This window comes from Dipteris shenzhenensis, chromosome 4 (genome assembly GCF_047967505.1).
Source record: "Dipteris shenzhenensis isolate YYH24624 ecotype China chromosome 4, Dip_SZ_1.0, whole genome shotgun sequence".
In the NCBI taxonomy this organism is placed as follows: domain Eukaryota; kingdom Viridiplantae; phylum Streptophyta; class Polypodiopsida; order Gleicheniales; family Dipteridaceae; genus Dipteris; species Dipteris shenzhenensis.
This window is the reverse complement of record NC_141599.1, coordinates 19,201,411-19,223,654: the sequence shown is the minus strand read 5'-3', so window position 1 is coordinate 19,223,654 and position 22,244 is coordinate 19,201,411. Positions and strand designations below refer to the sequence as shown.

The following is a 22,244-nucleotide window of genomic DNA, read 5'->3' as shown; positions in this document are numbered from 1 at the left end:
AGCTGCGGGCTGTGCCGGTTGCGGATGATGCATATCAGGGGAGTTACCGGCGCTGGCCGGTGAACGCAAATGCCCGAGGGTATTTATTCAACACACTTGTCCGAACCGTAACCTTGCCAGTTTAGCTTTCATCGATTCCTGCTCGCGATCATAGTTTGCCCGATCAAATTCCCAGCGATGCTCTGTTACTCAGGTTGCATCGATCGCCTTTCAACTCTTTTCTAGCTGAATTTTCTCTGAATTTTCTTGTAGACGTATTTGATAGTACATGCGTCATTCAAATTCCTTTTGATAGATTCGTTTGGCACGAATTTAGACCCCTGGTAGATGCGGCTTGAGCGGCAGACTTTCTACAGCCTTCTGTAAGAAAACCTGACAATTATTTTCTATGGAGTCCATATTGATGAGATTTTTAATGTGAGTCATTCTTACACCAATTCCTTTTATGGCTATTCTTTGTGTGCTTTGCTTTCTACTTGTCTTCTCAGTTGCATTTCTGGTTGCTACAGATTGGTGTTGGGCTACACTTACCCTGCCTATGAGTGTTTTAAAGCTATAGAATTGGGCAGGCCTGATAGGGAGCAACTGGAGCTTTGGTGTCAATATTGGTATTTCCTTCTCACCAGTATTTCTGCTCCCTCTTTTGTGACTTTTAAACTTAAAAAAATACAAGGTGACATCTGTGATAGTGAGATTTTTCTCGCATCCAATATCCACCTGCAAAACACTCTATCAGTACAAAATGCTTCCGTGGACTGAAATGCACTTTGTTTTTCCCAAAGGGCTGAATACAAGTCTAAATAAATAACTAAAAGGACTACTGTATGGAGGGGATGAACCCTCACTAAAGGGATGAAGCAAATTTTCTGAGTTCTTTTTTGTAGAGGGCCAAAAATATTATATTATTGTCTCAGCTGAATGAAGAGAATATCGACTACTTTTTCTTGATTGTCTACCGAGGCCCTATCTTTCATCTATAGATGAAAGTAAGTACAATTACCTTTATATGAACTAATGCTCATGCTTGTGTGATGTGTGTGATAGCAAATGTTTACACAATGATCTACATCGTCATGTGTTCTCCCCGTCTATAGAAAAAGAATTTCTGCACAGGCTGAATGATATTGATGGGGTCAGTGTTGATGCCATCGTCTGTAGTCCGTGCTTTGTATTAGCTGCCCTTTCCATTTGTTTTCAACGAGTACTTTGGGCATGTTCACATATGCATTCAAATATTATCTGCAAGATATCCGCATGTCTAAAGGGGATGTTGCTAAAGAGTACTTGGGTCTTGAAGCTACCTTTGTGTACATAGAGTTCTTTATGGTGCATCATATGGATAGGAAGTCAAAGTCAAACCACTTTGTCCAATATAGTACCGGTGTTCTTTTGTCTACGAGGAACATTTTGCCATCCCATAGACATATCTTTCCATATTTTTCAGAGAATGATCCTCTGCAGTTGTAAAGCCCTTATTCTTAGAACTCTCCATTTATTATCAACATAGTCAGTACTTATCCTGCCAAATTTGTGCAACAGCCATATCACGTTGCTTGTTGAGGCACTCCTGAGTCCTCCATTATGTGCATGACCCCAATTTCGAATTCGGGGTGTCAGGCTGTGTAGCAAGATAGCCTCCATTATTCTGACATGGCATCAAAGCCCAAAAGTCTGGCATCAGTCATCTACCACAAGAACTGAAGGGGAAGGTGACTTCAATTCATCCAGGTGTTCCGTTTGTTCCGTTGCAATGTCCTTTTGGGTTGGGGATGTCTTTCACGATTTTGCCATGGCATCATCCCACATGTCACATCTTAGTGAAGAAGGATGTTGGATGGGGCCAACTATCGAAGTGATTAAAATTCGGAGCCATTTGGTGGCAAGCATATTATGGGAGCTTATGAAACCCAAGGACCAGGTGGATTGCACAAGCAAGGTGGTGAAGGCTGCAGATCCAGGGAATATCAGGCAATGGGTGCTCAGCAATGCAGAGGAACTTTTATGATCATTGGGGCAACTGCAGATTTGGTCCTTCACACACATTCAACTGCAGTGATTGTGTGAGGCTCGGTTGCACTTAATGCCCACGAAATAAAGATCATCTCCTCACATGTGAGCCCCCAAATGAGGATGACATTGGAGCTAGGCAGCTGCATGAGGGTAGTGGGAGCATGGGCTGCCACATGGGCATGTTTTGGTGTTGTCACATGGGCAGATCTAGAGACAGCCATGAAGGCTGCAAACCTGAAGCACTGTGGGCTGCCATATGGTAGCCTAAAATTCCCAGCCACGTGGGATGGGATGGGCAAGGAAACCGGCTGAATGGCAAGGTATGTGGATCATATATAGGCTAGGGGATGGTCAGCCATAGCAACCAAATCAGTCAGGAGAAGGACGAAGTGATGTGTACAACCAAGTAGACAGGAAACTTTAGTATGTGTAATTCACAATATTAAGTACAAGTTTCCTTCTAGGTCCCTCACACTTGCAGCCACGAGGCTGCTCCTAGATGAGTACCCAAAATGGGGGCCTGCTCCTACACAAGATTTCTACACTCTCTCTCATTGCCGCATGCCTCTCTGATCACTTTATCGGTTTGTTTGTCAGGAGTGTTAGGGCCCAAGGGCCAAGGCCCCTTTATATAAAGGAGGGGCACATGACTTAACCTGCCTTGTGGGCTGGCCCACATGTAGGGCCAGCCCTGCTCAATATTTAACCACCACAAGGACCTCGTCTGGGGCCCACCGACCTGTCCTAGCCAACGTCCTCCTTGTAGCTGACATGGCTGCTATGGCCAACCATTCCCTTGCCTATATAAGGATCCCTTGCTGTATGGCAGGCTTTAACCCTGCCCATATGGCAGCCCACAATGCTACAGATATGAAACCTTCATGGCTGCTCTTGTAGGCTCTAGATTTGCCCATGTGGCAGCACCAAAGCCTGCCCACATGGCAGCCCATATTTTGCCCTACCTTCTTGCAGGGGTCTCTTGCGGATGTCCTCTTTTGGCTGCTCAAGCCTCACATAGCTTTATATGCCAGCAGGTGATTAACAAACCCTTTTTTTTTTTTTTTGGGCATCGATCTTCATGCTGAGCCATCAAAACACTTGCCTTCTGCTAGCCTAGCAAGGTGTTGGATTCATTTTGTTGCTGAAGCATTGGTAAGAGTTCTTTAACAAGCTAGCAAGGAAGGTCTCGTGGTTGCCATTATATTTTTAACTGTGAGGCTATTGGACAGGTCATTTGTAGATGAACTTTGATCTCTAACAATGGAAATGGTCAAAAGGATGTCAACCTGGATTCTAGTGACCTTCTTTGTTCGCATTGCTTGCTTCCTTAGCTTGCTTTACAACACGATCACCATGTAGCTCCCATTGTTATTAAGAACTGTCAGTGAACGATGTTAGTTTATGGGTGAAATATCTGCTAGAATGCTCTATAAATAAATTATTTTGAAGCATTTAAGCTACCTCAAAAAGTAGCTCACCTTTTGATCTTAAGGATTTTGTGAGGTATTTACATATAGCATTTGCACACAGCCTTTTTCACACCTTTCAACTTGGCTTTACCTTCTCACATATTAGTGCGAGTGTGGCCCCAATTCGCTCATGCTTGAGGATAATGTGCTTTATATAGTTGCTATGTTTTATTTCCTCACAAGGTGGAATAAGGACCCCAAGGGCTCATGTAGTGAGTGGACCAAGGTGGAAAGGCTTCACTATGGCCTTATTGGATGGTGCAAAGAGAAGTTTCACTTTGGTAGTCAGTCGAAGTTGTCCCTAAGTGCATCCTATTCATCTTTTATGGAATAATCCTTAATCCATGTAAGTTCACCTAGTTTTCTCCATTATGGTGATGCCTTTATGCAACAAAGTGTATGAAATAGAAAACTAAAGCATTCATTTCCATGTATCACTACTTGTTTTGCTAGGAAAGTTGCTATGCCATTTTGGAGAATTCTTTTCGCTAAACTATTGGTTTCCATGTATCACCACTTGTTGTATGCCATTTTAGAGACTTCTTTGGGATGAAAATAAGGCAACCAGTCATGGAAAGTGAATAGTGGAAAGTTGGAGGAGCATGAAAAGACCTGGAGGAGGGGAAAATTTGTTGGTTCATTCATGTTTGCCACATGCATACTTTATGTTGAACCAGTTAACGTGTGAGATCCTTTACATTGGGACATACTCCTAATGTCCCTCTGGCTATCAGCTGTGGTCCTTTATGTTACAATGTGATAACGGCTGGCTCTTGCTATTAGTGAGGTAGGAGCAGATTTTGGAAAAGGAGGAGAAGATATTGAAAGGTGGGAGTTGGAAGTGTGTGTGCTCACGTGTGCATGCTGGTGTGCTATTATAACAAAATTTGGCAAACCGTCTAGCAGAGGTGTGTCAGATAGTCCTCCGGCCATTTGTTCATGCATCTCAGACTGACCATCTGTTTTAGGATTGTATGATGTACTAGGAGTTAGTAGCGTGCCCAAGGATTAATTATTGCAAGAAATGATACAGAACCTTTGCATCGCTATTACTGACAATCTTGTGAGGCAACACATGGTTTCTTAAACAGATGATCTTTGAATGACCAGGCAACCTGCGATGCTAGGTAGGGATGAAATGGGCTTATTTGGTAAGCTTGTTGACCACCAAGTAAATGTTGTCCCGTCTCCTGTCAGCCCTTTTAAACAATCCATGTTGATATGTGTCCATTTGCCTCCTGGAATGTCAAAGGCTGCAGCAAGCCAGCCAGAAGCTTGTTGTCTACTTTGTTTTGCTGGCATGGCAAACATTCTGAGACAACACTACAGCCTCTCTCCAAAGACCTTACCAATGGAACTCTGGTCATCCTGGTCACAGGTCTTTGTTACAGCACAGAAGAGCGCTTTGTTACAGCACCATCACAGGTCTTTGTTACAGCACCATCACAGAAGAGTGCTTTTCCTGCATTTTTGAGTCAATTAATTGTGTCATTAAACTACAATATTCCATTGAGCTTAGGATGAGTCTGGCAGAAGGATCCTGCAAACGTCTGCTGCCCTCAAATTCTGCATGAATACCATGCACTCAAAATCCTAGTAGAAGTGAAGATAACAGTTAAGGTGCAAGTTCTCATTTTGGTGGACACCGCATCTGCAATCATATTTTCTTTGCCTTTCTTGTATTTAATGTCAAATGTCATAGGACTGCACCAATCCAGACCACGTTTTGAGTTCTATTGACAAGTTTGGCCGCATAAGAAAGTATCTAATACTCCTATTTTGTCTTAATGTTAAGTTTGCTTCCGCATAGTAATCCTACTCGTAAGGCATTTAGGATGCTAGCATTTCTCACATGGTTAGTCATGAAACTTGTTGCTCTCAAAAGCTATCACCTGATGCTCTTGCCCAAAATGACTACCAGTCCGTTGCCACTGGTATCTGCCTCCACAATGAATGGTTAAGAAAAATCGAGGGACCCCAACATTGGGGCATGCATGAAAGCAAATTTCAGATCTTCAAAGCTGGACTATGCTTTGTCAAATCACAAGACAACCTCCTCCTTTCTGTTTGGCAATGAACCTCTTGTAAAAAGAGGCAAGACCCAAAATCCTCTCAAGAGAATGGTGTTGCTTTGATGTGGCCATTCCTTCATGCATTTACTGTTGTGGGGACCACTATGATCTTGTTGTGGCCTCTTTTGGGGGCTCCTAGATATTTCACCTCTTTTGCCTTGGCATGCATTCTCAATATTTCGAGCACTTGCTTGACATGCATGATTTGCTCCTGCTTACTCTTGCTGTAAACAAGGATCCTATCAAAGAAAGCCAGCAGAAGTCAGAAAAGAATTGGCTGCAATATCTAGTTCATCAATCAGTGAAAAGTGAGTAGTGCATTTAGTAAATCCAAAAGGCATCACTTCAAACTTATGTAAGTCTATTTTCGTGTGTAAGGATGTCATGCTCATCACCTTGATATGATGGACGACCTTACATCTAATCCTGTAAAGTAATTGAGTTCACGCAACTCCTTCCACATGTTGTGCTTCTTCTTTGCTTTCCACCTTAGAGAGATGATATGGAACTTTGTTTATTGGCTTGCTTCTAGGCTCGAGAACTATGGCATGGTCTAGATGTCTCTTCTGATGAGGCATACGAGTGAACACCTCAGCAAAATCTGAAAGTTACTTACTGCATGTTGGCATCCTCCACACACGGATTAGTTAGTATGTGGCTTAGTTCACAGTAAGGCATACAGTGCACTCTGTTGAGCCAATTGCCTTGTAGTAAATTGCATTTTAGCCCTATGAGACCCTGCAGTGTCACTGCCTTGCTTTTGTGTGATAAATGGAGGGTAATGGCATTCCAAATCCACACAAAACTCCCTCAAAATCTCATCAAGTCATAAACCAGGATTCAAATCAATGGATCCTCATAAACATCTCCTTCAAATGAGTACTCATGTGAGAGTTGAATGTGTGTGTTCTGGCAAACAATAGGCCGATCAAGTGCTATCCATTGGGAACCTCAACTCTGAACCCTTTCCTGTGGGGTGGGGGTGGCTCTCAAGACATGGTCAATCTCATTATTTGAAAGCCACTTTTTGGAAGGTCCTTGTATTGATGAAAATTTGGGTACTCCTGTTGTCCATGTGAACAGTCCTACCATCGATTTTTAACGCACGCCTAGGACTGTATCCCAATATGCTCCTCTTGTCATCGGTATAATTGTTACCTGCTGCATCATTTCCATACATGGAATAGCCTAGCATTGCAATGCTCAAATGATGTGACGGTAGAACCTGGAATAAATCGCTAGCAACTGTCAAAAGTGAACCCTCTTTTGATCTTTGATTCGAGTGGCATCATGTGCTTGATGTTGTGCCACCCGGGTCAAAAGGAAAAGAGAACCTGATCGAAACTCTAAAGGTGGCCCAGCATCTTGGGCATTGTGTGTTTCCTCATGAGTTCATAACAAGGATTTTAGGGGCAGTACAAGAGGCTCCACCCCTTGCATATATCCTTTTGGTCAAGGTAACATTTCTTGATCACATTTAAAGCATAAATTTGACCTCTTTTTGCTGTTCATGATGGCTCTTGAATGCTTTTGATTTTTTGGTCTCTACTACATCATTACTCTTTGCACCAAATTTTGCATCTAGCGTTTTGGCTTGGCACAAGGGCACTTTGTTGCCAATGATTGTCATATACTTGGGAAATGGGATTTTGCTGCAGCCCCCTCGTCATGCCATTCAAGTGTCTTGGGCCTCTTTTGCCTCTAGTGCGCTTCCATATGTGCTGTGCATATATGGCTTTTACATGTTAATGTACTTGGGATTGACAACCTTGACAAGCTTTGGAAGAGAAGGCAAAAATGGTTGGTGAATCTTCATGTAATGCCACCAAGTGTGGGCATGATCCTGCAAGTGCATCTTGGCATAGATGATCCTATGCTCATCAGATAGAGGCAAAAGTAATCTTCCGACTCTGTGATCCAACTTATATGGCTCCATGTTTTTCCCTTGAATTGATGCACTGTGAACTTGTCTTTCATGTCTTTAGGAGGGTAGCTCTTGCTCTGACTTCCTCCATGCCCATATGCAACCTGCATCCTCGTACTCAAGGTTGACATAACGATGGAAAGGCATGTCTTGTATGGTGTCCTCATGTAGGGCATGATATGACCGAAGCATATCTAATTACATAATCAAACATTGGCTATCCATGTTGACCATTACCAAGGTAAGGCTTGGCATTTCCCATGTAGGGCATCTTTTTTGTGCTTTGCCATGCGGCACAAGATCTCGAAATTGAATTCCATGACTCTCATGCCATACTTTTGTTGCCTAGGCATGTACAGTTGTGCAATGTCATTTGTTCCAATGGCTTTGTGGCACGAAATGCTGGTCAATAGGCTTCTGAAAGATCTGTTTGCATAAGAACAACCTTGCAGTTGGTGACTTGCTAGTGTTGTGTTCATGATATGAACATGTATGTAGTCCCATGCTCATTGTCATGTGCACGGATTGGTATCCGACGTGTACTGGGTACACAAGACTTGCTCAGGTAGCCTGGGGAGGCTTAGAGCTAGGCAGGCTTGATTCTCGGGTTGAGTGGCAAGGGTACGAACCAGTTAGAGGTCTTCACTATTTTTGGCTCTTGGGGCCCGAGTCTATAAAAGGGGCCTAGAGGTTCAGTTCTCAGGGAGCCGATGGGAGCAAGTTTCGTTCCCGCGTGCTAGGTCTGATCCTGGATTGAGGCGCGGACGCGTGCCTGCATCATAGCGTAGCCCAAGGCCCAGTAGCAGATCCCAGGCTTCATAGCGCCACGTGGTGGTATGGGACACCAGGCTGGTTAGGATCTGGTTGGGAGTTCGTGCCAGTAGCTCAGCTCGTGGCTCAGAGGGGACATCTCTTGATTCGGGATCACATCCCGTAGATGTCATGGTTGGGCGGTGTGGTATCAGAGCCAACTCCTGAGGTAGGAACTTTTGTTGTGAGAATTTTGGACGATTCTTTCTCCAGGTATGCCCTAATTTCGAAATTCGTGCTCAAACCGTGCAAGTGTTTGTTTGGTTCATTGGGTTTTGGGAAGTGGTTAAGATTTAGGGAAAGCAGGAAGGAGAGAGAGAGAGAGTGCAGGGTGATTTCGTTGCAAGAAGTGACAGGTTGAGAGAGAGGGAGAGAGGTGTAGTTAGGAGGAAGTAGTGGGGTCCAGGTGGAGGCGTCAGAAGGGAGTCAGGAGAGAGCGTAAAGTTGGGGCGAACCCAAGGGGATCCCGCATGTCGGCTGGCTGCTCAGGGGTTGTGATGGCAGGTAGAAGGGGAGCGCAATTTGGGTCAGTTGCTTTTCGGGGGGGCCTGGGGGCTTGAAAAAGCGCTACCCCTTCGTTTTTGGAGGGTGAGCTTTTGAAAAAGTAGGGCTTTACCAAAAGCCTGCTCTCCCGCTATAAGTTCGGCCAAATTGCCTTCTCCCATAGCCTGTAGATTGCGCAGAATTCCAGCCCCTCTACACCTTCACGCCCGGGAGCCAGAATACTTGTACGGCCTGCTACAGTCCTTCGTACGGACAGCCAGGAGCGGAGTCCCAGGTTCCAGAATCTGAGCTGAATCGTCAGCTCAACTCAGCCAGCTTACCTTCTTCTTCGACCAGCTTTCCCTTCTTCCATCGCCTCCTTCTTGGCCAGCTTCCACTTCGTTTCTACCTCCTAGCTCCGAGGCCACCTGCTTGTTTCTCTTCTCTAGCCTATCTTCTTTTCAGATCAGGTTTCAGTCATGGCTGATTCTGCAGACCCTGAGCTTGGGATGGGAGACCAGGATTTGAACTACCATGCAGAGGATGACCAGGGTCTCTATGATGATCTTATTACGAAAAAAGCCTTCAGTGAATTCACCACTGCTCTTGATGGAAAGTTTGAGCAAGTTAACACGAATCAAACGGGGTTGACACAGCAACTCCAAGGGATTCAGACTACACTCACACTTTTGACTAGCATTGTTCAGGCGCTCACGCATGTGGATGCCATGGCTTCAGTGTTAGGTTTGAACATCACTCCAGATCCTTTTCCCGGAGATCAGAAGTCTCGTACCAAGGAGGTTGTTGACACTTGGTTGCACAAGTGGCAAGTACACTTCCAGTTTCACCCTTATCCAGATGACAAGAAAATACAGCTTGCAGTCGGGTTTATGTCAGGAAAGGCTTTATTGTGGTGGAAGGAACTTCAACCCAAGCCTGCAACATGGATAGAATTCGATGGGGTCTTCAGGAATGAGTTTTTGAAGAAGGAGGAAGATGACGATATTGTAGGCAAGCTCAAAGCTCTCGATATGTCCAACTTGAATTTGACTTTTGAGGTTTATCCTCAGAGGTTTCGGGATTTGCAAACCAGAGCTACAAAGATGGATCCAGTGACCTTGTTAGGTTTCTTTGTGGATGGTTTGCCTGACTCCTACAAGTTACAGATCAAGAACAACAAGTGTACCACGTTGCAAGAGGCCACGAATTACGGGTGTATTTATGATGATACCATGGCCAGTGCAAAGGGAACCATAGTTGCCGACACGGGTGGGAAGAACAAAGTTCTTCTAGTCTACCACTGGTACCGGGGAGACAAAGTCTACAGACAATGCCTCCAAGAAACATTTGACTCAGGTGAAGAATGGTCATGCCCGTTTCCTTCGTACCTTGAAGTTAAAGAAGGAAGGACGTTGCTTCATTTGCGAGGAGCGGGGCCACACTAAGAATGATTGTCCTAAGTGCAAGAACTAGAAGCAAGTGTCGAGACAGAAGCTCCAGGCGGGTCTGGGTATCAAAGCCAAGGGAGCTAATCAAGTTGTGATGACATGTATTTTTGTAAATGTCATTACTTGCCCACTTTCTTGTAATTGCACTTTTAATACTTCATTATTTGGTTCCCATGATCTTTTCCGAGTTTATGGAGAAGTTAGGGACCAAAGAGTTCACATTCTCTTTGACTCGGGCAACTCTCACAACTTTGTTAATTACAAACTTGTGCAGAAGATGGGGCTGTCCACGATACCTAGTGATCACACCTATCAGGTGCAGCTTCCAGCTGGGAAGCAGTTTTGGGATCGCAAGATTGAAGCCCTAGAATACACTGCGGCTCTTACGTGATATGTCATTTACTTGGAGCATGTGGACTTGTTAATCGGAATAGAGTGGTTTAAAACCCACGATATTCGGATTGGATGGAAGGACCATGCTCTTTCTTTTTTGGAAAAGGACACCCAATTTTGTATTTAGTGTGATAATATTTCCTCTTCTCAGGGACTTATTGTATCTGCGATGCAGCTTCGGAATATATTAAACACTTCTCATTATGATGTCTATCAGTGTGTTTTGATTCCGCCTTCTTCATTTGTTGTCTCTGTTAATAACAAGAATGATTTAAGTGTGTTTGAACACCGTGAATTGAGAATGTTGTTAGATGATTTCATGGATGTTTTCCCTGCTCAACTGTTAGAAGGTTTACCTTCAAAACGGGCAGTAGATCATCGCATAGACTTAGTACCTGGGGCTCAACCTATTAGTGTTCCACCTTATAGGATGAGCCAGCTTGAGGAGGATGAGTTAGCTTCACAGCTACATGATTATTTGAATATGGGTTATATTCGCCCAAGTAAATCACCTTGGGGAGCACTTGTTCTCTTAAGAAAGAAGAAAGATTCTACATGGAGAATGTGTATAGATTATAAACGATTGAATAAAGTGACAATTAAGAATCGATACCCTCTACCTCGTTCCGATGATTTAATAGACCGTTTGGCCGGAGCGAAGTATTTCACTAAGATTGATTTGCGTACGGGTTATCACCAAATCCGTATCTATGCTAAACACATAGATAGAACTGCATTCCGAACTAGGTATGGCCACTATGAGTTTCTTGTATTACCTTTTGGTTTGACCAATGCTCCTGCCACCTTCCAGCAAATGATGAACGATTTGTTCCAAGATTTTTTGGGCAAATTCGTTGTAGTGTTCTTAGATGACATCTTGGTATATAGCCGAACGCTAGAGGATCACATAGGACACCTCCGGATTGTCTTAGTTATTCTAAGACAGCATAAGCTCTATGCCAAGATGAGTAAATGTGACTTCTTTATGAAGGAGATCATTTATTTAGGACACAATATCTCTTCTGAAGGTATTAGCATTGATCTGGATTGTATCTAGAAGGTTTTAGAATGGCCGATCCCTCAGACTGTGAAACAACTTCGTTCTTTTCTAGGATTTACGATATTTCTACGGAAGTCTGTGCGTGATTATTCACACATCACGGCACCCCTGACAAACATATTGAAAGGTCGCGGACGCAGGTCTACCCAGTCGATCTCTTGGAATGATGCATTGAACAAGGCTTTTGAAACCTTGAAGTTAACTATCAAGGAAGCACCTGTTCTTGCATTACCCGATCCTACCCGGCCTTATGTTTTAGAGGCCGATGCGAGTGATTTTGCGATTGGGGCAGCTCTATTCCAAGAGGGCAGACCTGTAGCTTTTGAGAGTAAGAAGCTAGACGACACCCAATATCGTTGGCACACACTAGAAAAGGAACTCTATGCAGTAGTGTATGCCCTTAAGGTTTGGAGACACTACTTGTATGGTTCGAAGTTTTTTGTATTGACCGATCATTAGTCAATCAAGTATGTGTGTGATGGGTCAGATTTGAGGGGACGGAAAGCTAGATGGGCAGAATTAATGCAAGATTTTGATTTTGAAATACGTTATCGCAAGGGTTCGTTGAATAGTGTGGCGGATGCCTTAAGTCGAGTCAAGTTTGTAAATGCTATGTCATTTACAGAAATATCCTCAGACCTATTTCAATCCTTGAGAGGGCTTTGCGCAACTGATAGTCATTTTAGTGCTTATTGGCAGAAAGTCAGGATGGGAGCTCCATGGTTGACCAGGACTCAGGGATTGTGCCACCTACGGTACAGGCGGCGGGAGGTCAGTGGATGATTAGAAACGGCTTGCTGTTCCGGAATGGAAAGATTTGTGTGCTAGATGTTCTGGAACTTCGATCCAAGATTCTTTGGGAGTGTCATGATGCTCCTAGTGCTGGACATCCGGGTATACATCGGAGTCTGTCTCTTGTAAAGCATACCTTTTATTGGCCTAAGATGCGTGCATTTATTGAAAACTATGTGGTAGGTTGCCGGGTTTGTCAGGTTACTAAGGTAGAACGCCTTAGAAGCACGGGTTTATTACAGCCATTGTTGGTTTGCCACGAATGCGCAAGGGTCATGACTCCATTTGGGTCATAGTCGACCGTCTGACAAAAATGGCTCGATTCTTACCTACTAGAACAACTATTTCAGCTGTTTAGCTGGCTCACGAGTTTGTGGACCACTTGTTTAAGCTGTATGGTTTGCCCTCTGACATAGTCAGTGACAGGGACTCAAAGTTTACAAGTAACTTTTGGACACTTGTTTTTGAGAAGTTAGAAACTACTCTTAAGTATGAGTTCCTCATATCATGCACAATCCGATGGCAGTACAGAAAAGGTCAACCAATTGGTTGAAGATATGCTTCGAGCATATGTTTCTAAGAGACAGTCTTCATGGAAAGATTATCTGCCTATGATAGAATTTGCTTATAACAGTGCAAAGCATTCGAGTACAGGTTACAGTCCTTTTATGCTTATGTACGGGTTTCAACCTAAGTCACCAGTTATGGTTGGGTTAAAAGGAATCCAAAATGATGCTGCAAAGACCTCCTTGCTAGACATGTAGGAAATGTTGCAGTTTGCCAAGGAGTCTATTAGAAGTGCCCAAGATCAGGACAGATTTTATGCTAATAGACATCGTTCACCTAGAGAGTTCTCTGAAGGAACGATGGTATATTTGCGAATTCCCAAGGAATCCAAGAGCCTAAGTACTGGTTCGGTTTTGAAGTTATCCCCCAGATATTGTGGTCCGTTCAAGGTTATTAAAACAACTGGACCAGTTGCATATCGACTAGAATTGCCTCCTGTTGTTAAAGTACATCAAGTCTTTCATGTCAGTAGACTGGAAGAAGTATTGGGTGCGGATGATCAACTTGTTTCTCCTCAAGAAATAATAGACGTTACAGATTTGACTTTTATTCCACACGAACCTGAGTGTATTCTTGAATTTCGTGAAAGATTGATTCGTAATCGAACTATCACGGAATACAAGATCAAGTGGAGGGATCGTGTTGAGGAGGATGCAACATGGGAGACATTATAGAACCTCCAGAGGACATTCCCGGGTTTTTTAGCGAACTCAGGAGTGAGTTCTTAGAGGAGGGGAAGTATGTCATGTGCACGGATTGGTATCCGACGTGTACTGGGTACACAAGACTAGCTCAGGTAGCCTGGGGAGGCTTAGAGCTAGGCAGGTTTGATTCTCGGGTTGAGTAGCAAGGGTACGAACTAGTTAGAGATCTTCGCTATTTTTGGCGCTTGGGGCCCGAGTCTATAAAAGGGGCCCAGAGGTTCAGTTCTTAGGGAGCCGATGGGAGCAAGTTTCGTTCCCAAGTGCTAGGTCTGATCTTGGATTGAGTCGCGGACGCGCGCCTGCAGCATAGCGTAGCCCAAGGCCCAGCAACATATACCAGGCTTCACAGCGCCACCTGGTGGTATGGGACACCAGGCTGGTTAGGATCTGGTTGGGAGTTCGTGCCAGTAGCTCAGCTCGTGGCTCGGAGGGGACATCTCCTGATTCGGGATCACATCCCGTAGATGTCATGGTTGGGTGGTGAGCAGCCTGCTCATGTTGTGTGTGTTCTTGTGTTTGCTTGCAGATCAGAGGTTTCAGGAGTGCTGGGATTGTGTCACTCATGGCATATCCTCACTCTCTTATTTTTTATAAAATCAAATGTATGTACTTCTAATTCCTTCTTTTTCTCCTCTGTTTCTATACTTACCCTCCTTATCTTTCCTTAAGCCATTGTGGGTAAATGGATTGATGTAGGCAAGTGACGATTTTAGCAACATAATAGTGCTTTACCTTTTACTTTTGGAGCCAATTTTTTCATGACACTTGCTAGGTGGCTGGAATGGGAATTTTTGTGGCCCTCAGGATTGATCCTTGAGACTGGGCAATTGCTCCTACTTTTGAGTTTTGAAGCCTATTCCCTTTAAGGGAATTGTTATGGATGCTTAATTTATATGATTTTGTCCTTTCCTTTTCCCTTTGATTGTAATTGATGGTGCTACTGTGCAACAATTTTAATTGACCCATTTGGTCATATTCTTGAATTCATCTAAATATACATTTTTATCATAAGAGTGGTAAGGCTTATGGAAATGTTGTCCAAGTTGTAGCATGGTGACATTGTGTAATTCTCTCTCTTTTGGTGGTTGTGAGTTTCCCTATCTGCTACCCTTTAAGGCTTTTTGCTTTGGACTATCTAATTGGGAGAGGCAAAAATGGAATAATTTAGTCTTTAGATGAAGTTGTAGCTTGTATTAGAAATATCACACTTGTATCCAACCAGCCATAACCTACTTGCAAATTTAAGATCAAGAGGTTTGTTGCAACGTAAAGCATGCTAGATCCTTCGTATTACATGGTACATGCCTCATCTCTCAGCCTTTCCTCATCTCTCATGTCATGGGCATAATCTGTGTTTTTTGTGGGGGACTGACTTGGGTCATGTTCGTCTGATCAAAATATACATAAATCAAGTTGTGAATCACATCATCATGAGCATGCTCGCTGGGATCTCCCTTTATTGCTATTTTCAATCTGGCACGGCTAGTTTGCTACATGACACTGCTAGCTACCTAGCTAGCACTGTTAGATACCTTATCTAAGCATTGCTACACGACTATATAAAACTGCTAGTAAGCTCTCTAGCACTGCTAGGTAGGTGTTTAGTGGTGCAGGGCTAGCATGGCTAGATACTTAGCTAGCACTGAACATCTAACTAGCACTAATTTAGAACTTATCTTCTTGGTACCTCTTGCTCTTGCCTTATGTGCATCTATAAATGTGAGAGGGTTGCACCTCATCTCCTTGGTACATCTATATGTGTGAGAGGGTCACAACTGATGAGGGCAATTGTACAATGCGATTAAGTGCCTAACTTCATGTATATTACTAGCAGATTCTTTCTCATCATGAACTTAAGATCATGGATGTCCTTCGCATGTTTGAGAGCATAGGTTTATACAATGGTTTGCACCCACATTCAGTGAGGATTCCATGATAGCTAGTTTGCACCCACATTTGGTGAGGTTCTTTTTTATTGTAAACTGAAGATCATGGATGTTCTTTGCATTTTTTGAGAGCATACGTTTATACAATGGTTTGCACCCACATTTGGTGAGGATTCCATAATAGCTACTTTACTGTGCATAATGTGTTTGATGGTTGTTAACCTTATGGCTGAATACCATGAGGTTAGAAACTGCATTGTTCTCTTATTTGCTCTTGCATCAAGAGTTTGTGCACTGTGTTTTAGATTCATCTAGATATCTAATGGTTTGAAGAGGTATCACCTTTGAACAATGTCTGTAATTGAATATTTTATAATTATTTTGTTTCCAGTCACAATTTGAAAGATTTTCTGCTAACCTAAGTTAATGTTGTATGAAGATTATTTGGCCGTATAGGTTTGGCATTTGAGATGACTGCTTTTAGCTTGCAAGATCAGACTTTTATTTACGCAGACAAATATGGCATTTTTCTTGTAGAGTTTAGATCCTTCTCTAATTGGAAATGTTAATATGCGTTTGGACTTAATTTATTAAGTAACCATATTGGAGCTTCATAGTTGTATTCCAATAATGTCATCCTTTGTAGTTGCACTGCTATGTTATTCCTTTGCTCCAGTCTTATTTTTTCTTTGGAGAGTATAATACTTTCTGGTTCATGACATTGATTGTTTTAATCCTTTGGTATATGTGCTACAGGATAATTTTGGCAATTCTTACTGTTTTGGAGAGGGTGGGAGATATATTTATATCGTGGTGCATGACTCATCTGAAGATCTTTGCAATCAGATTGTTCCAATTTGAAGCTATTCATTGCTGATGCCTTTTTCTTCATGCAGGCTGCCTTTATATAGTCAGATGAAGCTTGCATTCATAGTGTATTTGTGGCATCCCAAGACTAAGGTATGAGTTATAGGCTCTTTGCAAATTTGAGTGCAAACTGTGGAATGATTGATTTCTTAATTTGATGCTGCCCTTTTGGTTAACCAGCCCATCTTTCTAGTTATGTCTTCAATGTCGGAAATCACAGGTGAGATTGGAGAGTGAATGATGCATAAAGCTGAAATGGTTGTTATTATACATAGAAGGTTGAGCACACACAAAACCAAGGCAAGGAACTCTAATGAGGACATGCCTTTCCTTAGGATGGTGTAATTCTAAAACCCTGACTTTTAATCTCAATCGCTTGCTGCTATAAAATGTAAAAAACGTTTAGTAGAGTCTCAGAAAGATTGAATGGCTGAAAAAACTAGATACAATGAAAAAACCTGAAGGGGTGGGGTCACCAAAGCGTGCATGCACACCCAAAATTAATACCATTATCTATCTAACCCCTGAAAAGTAGATATACAGCGTGATGTCACTAAGGGGAGGGGGTGCATGGCTATCATATCATATCGTATATATCATATCATATTAGTGAGCCGGGAAAGCTGTGGAGAGCTCACTATTGGAGGGAGGGGGTGCATGGCTATCATATCATATCGTATATATCATGTCATATTAGTGAGCAGGGAAAGCTGTGGAGAGCTCACTATTGGGAGCAGGGAAAGCTGTGGAGAGCTCACTATTGGGGGGAGGGAAGCATACTGTCCAGCTATGCGGCAGGTCCTTCTGTATGTTGTCTGAGGGACCAGGTCCACTGGCCGACTAAGAGTGGACAGGAGTGTCTCGGTGGACAATGGATCCAGTGAAGGCTGGTCTCTTTCAGAGAGAAAACCCGTGCTGGTGACCGTCGACATGAGTAGTCCTCTATGTAGTATGGTGGCATTGTAGTAGTTGCACCAAATACCGATTTTCTGCTCCAGGGTTATGTAATGTGTCAACAAGTTTGATTACAGTTCCTACGTAAATCTGCGGTCGTGAAGAAGCTATCCCAATGGGGGGCTCTGGAGGGAATCCAACCTCTACTGCTCAGCTGAAATCTCCTGGCATTACCAACCGTGAAACGAAAGAAGGGAATCCCCCTCTCTCGGTGCCCATGATCTATCCACTCCCACTCTCCTGGGTCCCACCGCAAGCACCTGATAGGTGCACCTCCATATAACCACAACCTCCAGGATCCCAGAGGAGAAGCAAGGAGGGGAGGGAGGGGGCAGCAAGGAGGGGAGCAGGAAGGAGGGCAGCAGGAGCAGTCTCGCAAAACTTTTCTCAAGTTGTTACGTAGTGGCTTCATCCATCCCAATAATTCACCATACGCTCCTTTGGGTCAAGAAGGACAACTTGCTTGGATGTTTGTGGATTACTACGCACTAAACAAGCTAACCATCAAGAGCAGGTTCCCCATGTCGAGGATCGACAACATCTTGGAGTGCCTGAATGGAGCCAAGATGTTCTCAAAGATTGATATGAAGAGTCGGTACCACCAGATCTGGATTCACGAACCGGATATATGGAAGACAACCTTCTGCACTGAGAAAGCCCAGTGTGAGTTCGTGTCCTTCAACCGTATGATGCTCCGGATCTTTGAAACTTTGATCAGTAAGAGTGTCTGTGTTTTTAGATGACGTTTTGATTTTCTCAAAGGATCCAATGTAGCATGTGAAGCACGTTCAGCAGGTCCTTCAACTTTTGAAGGACAACTAGTTGTACATTAACGCCAAGAAAAGCAGTTTTTTCTTGGAGGAAGTACATTACTTACAGTACATCAGTCACTCCGATGGGTGTTCACTTGGAGTCTGGACCCAGCCAAGGTGAAGGATATAGTGGAGTGGGAGGTGCCTACCACAGCTCAGGAGGTTTGGACGTTTATGGGCATTTACCAGGCATACAGGAAGCATATCAAGGACTTAGCAAAAATCGCAATGCCCATCGCCGACCTTTTACGGGGAGTAAAAGTCAGGAAGCAGCCTATCACCTTTGCTCCAGCAGCTCTTTCAGCCTTCGCCCAGCTGAAGGAGGCAGTCACCATAGCACCGTGCCTAGCATTGGCACAATGGGATCAACCCTTCGACGTACGGACTGATGCCGACAATTATGCCATAGGAGCAGTTCTAGAGCAGAAAGGTCACTCAATCTCATTTGAGGGACGCAAGTTGATTCCAGCATATTTAGTGTACAACAAGGAGTTATGTGCAGTCATCCATGCCCTCAACACATGGAAACATATTTTATATGGTCAGGATTTCATAGTCTGCATAGATCATCAGGTTTTGCGGTGGTTTTATACCATGCCAGTCGCTCAGTGGTCAGATTGTCTCCTCCACACCCACCATACTGGAGATATGGCCAATAGGAGTGACAGTGGCGCTTGTCTGTCTCGCATACCCATAGCTAGGAGACCACAACAAACCACACATACAAATAGCTGTTAGCGCTCCATCACAGGTTTTATGCCGTCACAGCAGCCTCATGCATCGCCAACCCCCTCCTAGGCTTGACATCTCCGTTAGCTCCCAGATGATCATCATAGTACCGCCAACCCCTCTCCTCTCCATGTGCTTAGAGAGTTCTCTCTATGTATCGGTATCGTTATGATTATGCGTTCCTTTTGTACTCATTATGGATGTTGTGTCGGAGGTGAGCATCTCCTGATGTCACTTTAGTGAGAGAGGGCCAGTGTTTGTGGGTGTGCCCGCCCAGTGAGTGAGGGTAGCATAGAGAGAGAGGGCCTGTGTTGTGAGTGTGCCGGTCCCCGTGAAAGTAGGACTGTGTGGCTTTCCTCTGCTTCATGCATTGCCACGTAGGTCATGGAGGTTCCCGGGAGGGGTGCAGGGCTGTCTGGGCAGATATGCCCTGTTGTGCTGCATGGGTATGCCCTTATAGGCGCCCTAGATGAGGGCTGTAGAGCAGAGGGTGGGCCGACGTGCAGGCCGACCACCTTGGCTGGTGTCAGCCCCTCATAGGCTAGGGGAGAGCCCCTCCTTTATAGGGCTGTGGGCAGCCCTAGTGCTGGGTCGGCCCACAGATGCTGGTTGGCCCTACTGCAGGGGGGTCGGCCCCCTTTAGATCAGCCGACTGCGGGGGGGGCGGGGGGCGCTGCCTATATATAGACCCCCCATTCTCATTGTTTGGCATCATCTCTTGGAGCAGTATAGCCACTGCTATTCAGTGCCTTGTGGAGCAGCATAGCCTGCCTTGTTGAGCAGTCCTAGGGCAGGAGTGTGGAGCAGTCCATCCACTCTTTGTGCCTCCATTTCTTGTGGTGGTTGAGCTGTTTGTCTGAGCTCTCGAGCAGCCTGTTGGTTCCGAGGTTTTCCCCCAGTTGTAGTGGGGTTTTCTCTAGAGATCACTTGCAGTTCTCCTGTGCCTCTCTCTCTGTTCTCTCCTTCGCAGTGTGGTGTGTATGTGAGGCGTGCTCTTTCTCTCTCTCTACCGTTCATTTCCACTGCACTTCTCACATGGTATCAGAGCCACAGTTGGCTTGAGACCCGAGGGGCGGAGGGAGTGTTGAGCCAACACACAGAGAGGAGGATTAGGGTGCTGTTCGGAGTTGTCTTTTAGGAGGAGTGTATTCGAGGAGTGGACTGTTTGGGTGACCAGCAAAGGGGTGACTTTGAAGGGTGTTTTCAGATCAAGAGAGGAGGTGTTTCCAAGGGATGGAAAGCAAGGTGTGAAGGTACATTGGGCTGTCGGCCCTTCATCCTCTTCTTCCGCCTTCTCCTTTCTTCAACCCTCAGATCCCTTCCATCCCATCCACCTTCTCTTTCAGTTCATCATCCTCTTCACTCCGACATGGCGACTTTGTCCGAGATGGTAGAGAACAAGACTAAAATTCCAGTGTTGCCCACGTTCCCGGTTGACCAGTAGTTGGATGGGCTCAATTACGGCGTTTGGCGGGGATGATGGAATCTGTGTTATAGTCATATGACCTAGCAGATTTCATCTTGATAGGTGTTGCCCGACTAGATCCCCTAGCGAAGGACCTTGGCATCCTGGAGCATAAGGAGCTGAGACCCTGTCTCAGTTGTGGGACCGTGCCAATGCCCAGGTATGATCATTCATATTTCTTAATTGTACTCCTTAGGTGATTAATCACGTGGAGCACATGACAGTGGCCAAAAGTATTTGGGAGCATTTGGCATCCATGTATAACCAAACCTCTCCCATGAAGAGGGTTTCAGTGGAGGTCAAGATGAGGTTGTTGGATCCGAAGAAGTCTTCATCGATCCGAGAACACATCAACAAGTTACTGGAACTTCAGCAGGAGATCCTCCAGGCAGGGAAGCAGATTTTGTTAGCGGACATGGCCATTACTTTCTTGTCCCAGTTATCCTCTCAGTATGGGGCCTTCTATTCATCCTTGATCACCAGTGGTAGGGTGAATGAGTTGACTTGGGAGGAATTGGTCCCCATGGTGCTTGACCAGGAGGAGTGCCTCGTCGATCGTACCTATGACCGTCAGCCAGAGGCTTTGACAGCTGATCAAAGAGGAAGAAAGCAATTGACAGCTGAGGAACGAGAAGCTCTCAAGGCATCCCGTACGTGTAAATGATGTGGTGAGAAAGGTCATTATTGGCATCAGTGTCCCTAAAGGAACGCAGAGGGGTCCAGTAACAAGGTAGCCAATAGTGTGACTAGTGTGACCATGATAACTCCAGCCTGTTAGTAGCACTTGGCAGGAGGATTGCTTGCTTGTTTGTGGCAGCTAGACTTGCCGATCAGGTGCACCGAGCAGGGAGTCATTTATCGAGGTAGGCTTTCAGGCGAACCTCGAGCCATGAGGAGTTGTTCCCGCTGACTCAGGTGGCAGTATGCTACCAATTTGTATTTTGTTTGGACGTTATGACCTTGCAGATCTAGAGGGGGTCTCCTAGTGTTCTGCTGCAGCTATTGTCTGATGCTGCTAGAGATCCGGATGGGTCAGTAGATTGCCAGTGCGGGAACCCGGACACAGTTGATTGATCCTTGTGAGCTGTTATAAGCCCGTTGCCATTGGAGCACTGAAGTTCATCGATGTGGCGACAGTATACCAATTTAGACTTGAGAGGGGGCTATCTAGTTCTACGATATAGGTGCCCATGCATGGAAACAGACCTTGCATTGGAGGCAGTATCAGTTGGATTATTGTTCCAGGATCCTTTGTTGGAGTCATGTACCAGTACCAACAGGTGGATTGTTGTACCAATTGACCCAGTGTACCATTACAAGACCAGAGGAGTGTACCTAGCACCTGTGGCCTGGGAGCAACAGTACAAGGTTTCCAGTGATCGTGTTGAGGCGGTTCATGCCACGAGGGAGCTTCTTCGATAGTACCTGTGGCGGTCTTCAGCGGTGGAGAATCACATGATGGATTCCTCTAGTTGTTTTAGCGGCACACCCAGCTCCTTGACGTCTCTGTTCCATCCAGGAGTTGAGAGGGGGTGTTGGAGGTGAACATCTCCTGATGTCACTTTAGTGAGAGAGGGCCAATGTTTGTGGGTGTGCCCGCCCAGTGAGTGAGGGTAGCATAGAGAGAGAGGGCCTGTGTTGTGGGTGTGCTTGCCACCATGAGAGTAGGACTATGTGGCTTTCCTCTGCTTCATGCGTAGCCACGTAGGCCATGGAGGTTCCCGGGAGAGGTGCCCTTATAGGCATCTAGATGAGGGCTGTAGAGCCGAGCCTATGATGATCATCTGGGAGCTAACAAA

At 44.8% G+C, this 22,244-nt stretch overlaps 1 protein-coding gene across 5 annotated transcripts in view; it reads left to right on the top strand.

Annotated features, from left to right (window-relative positions):
• LOC147902558 (HVA22-like protein i) overlaps positions 1-22,244 on the top strand; it is a 41,183-nt gene continuing 18,939 nt past the window's right edge. For 2 of the 5 annotated variants that reach the window (XM_087373738.1, XM_087373740.1), the window contains exons 1-5: positions 46-193; positions 317-417; positions 510-608; positions 16,375-16,431; positions 16,515-16,578. In XM_087373738.1, the coding sequence (XP_087229864.1) occupies positions 389-417; positions 510-608; positions 16,375-16,431; positions 16,515-16,578 (249 nt within the window). In that variant the 5' untranslated portion in view covers positions 46-193; positions 317-388. Of the gene's footprint in view, positions 194-295; positions 418-509; positions 609-16,374; positions 16,432-16,514; positions 16,579-22,244 lie in introns of all 5 variants that reach the window. The other 3 variants (XM_087373741.1, XM_087373742.1, XM_087373739.1) reach the window with 3 other exon arrangements.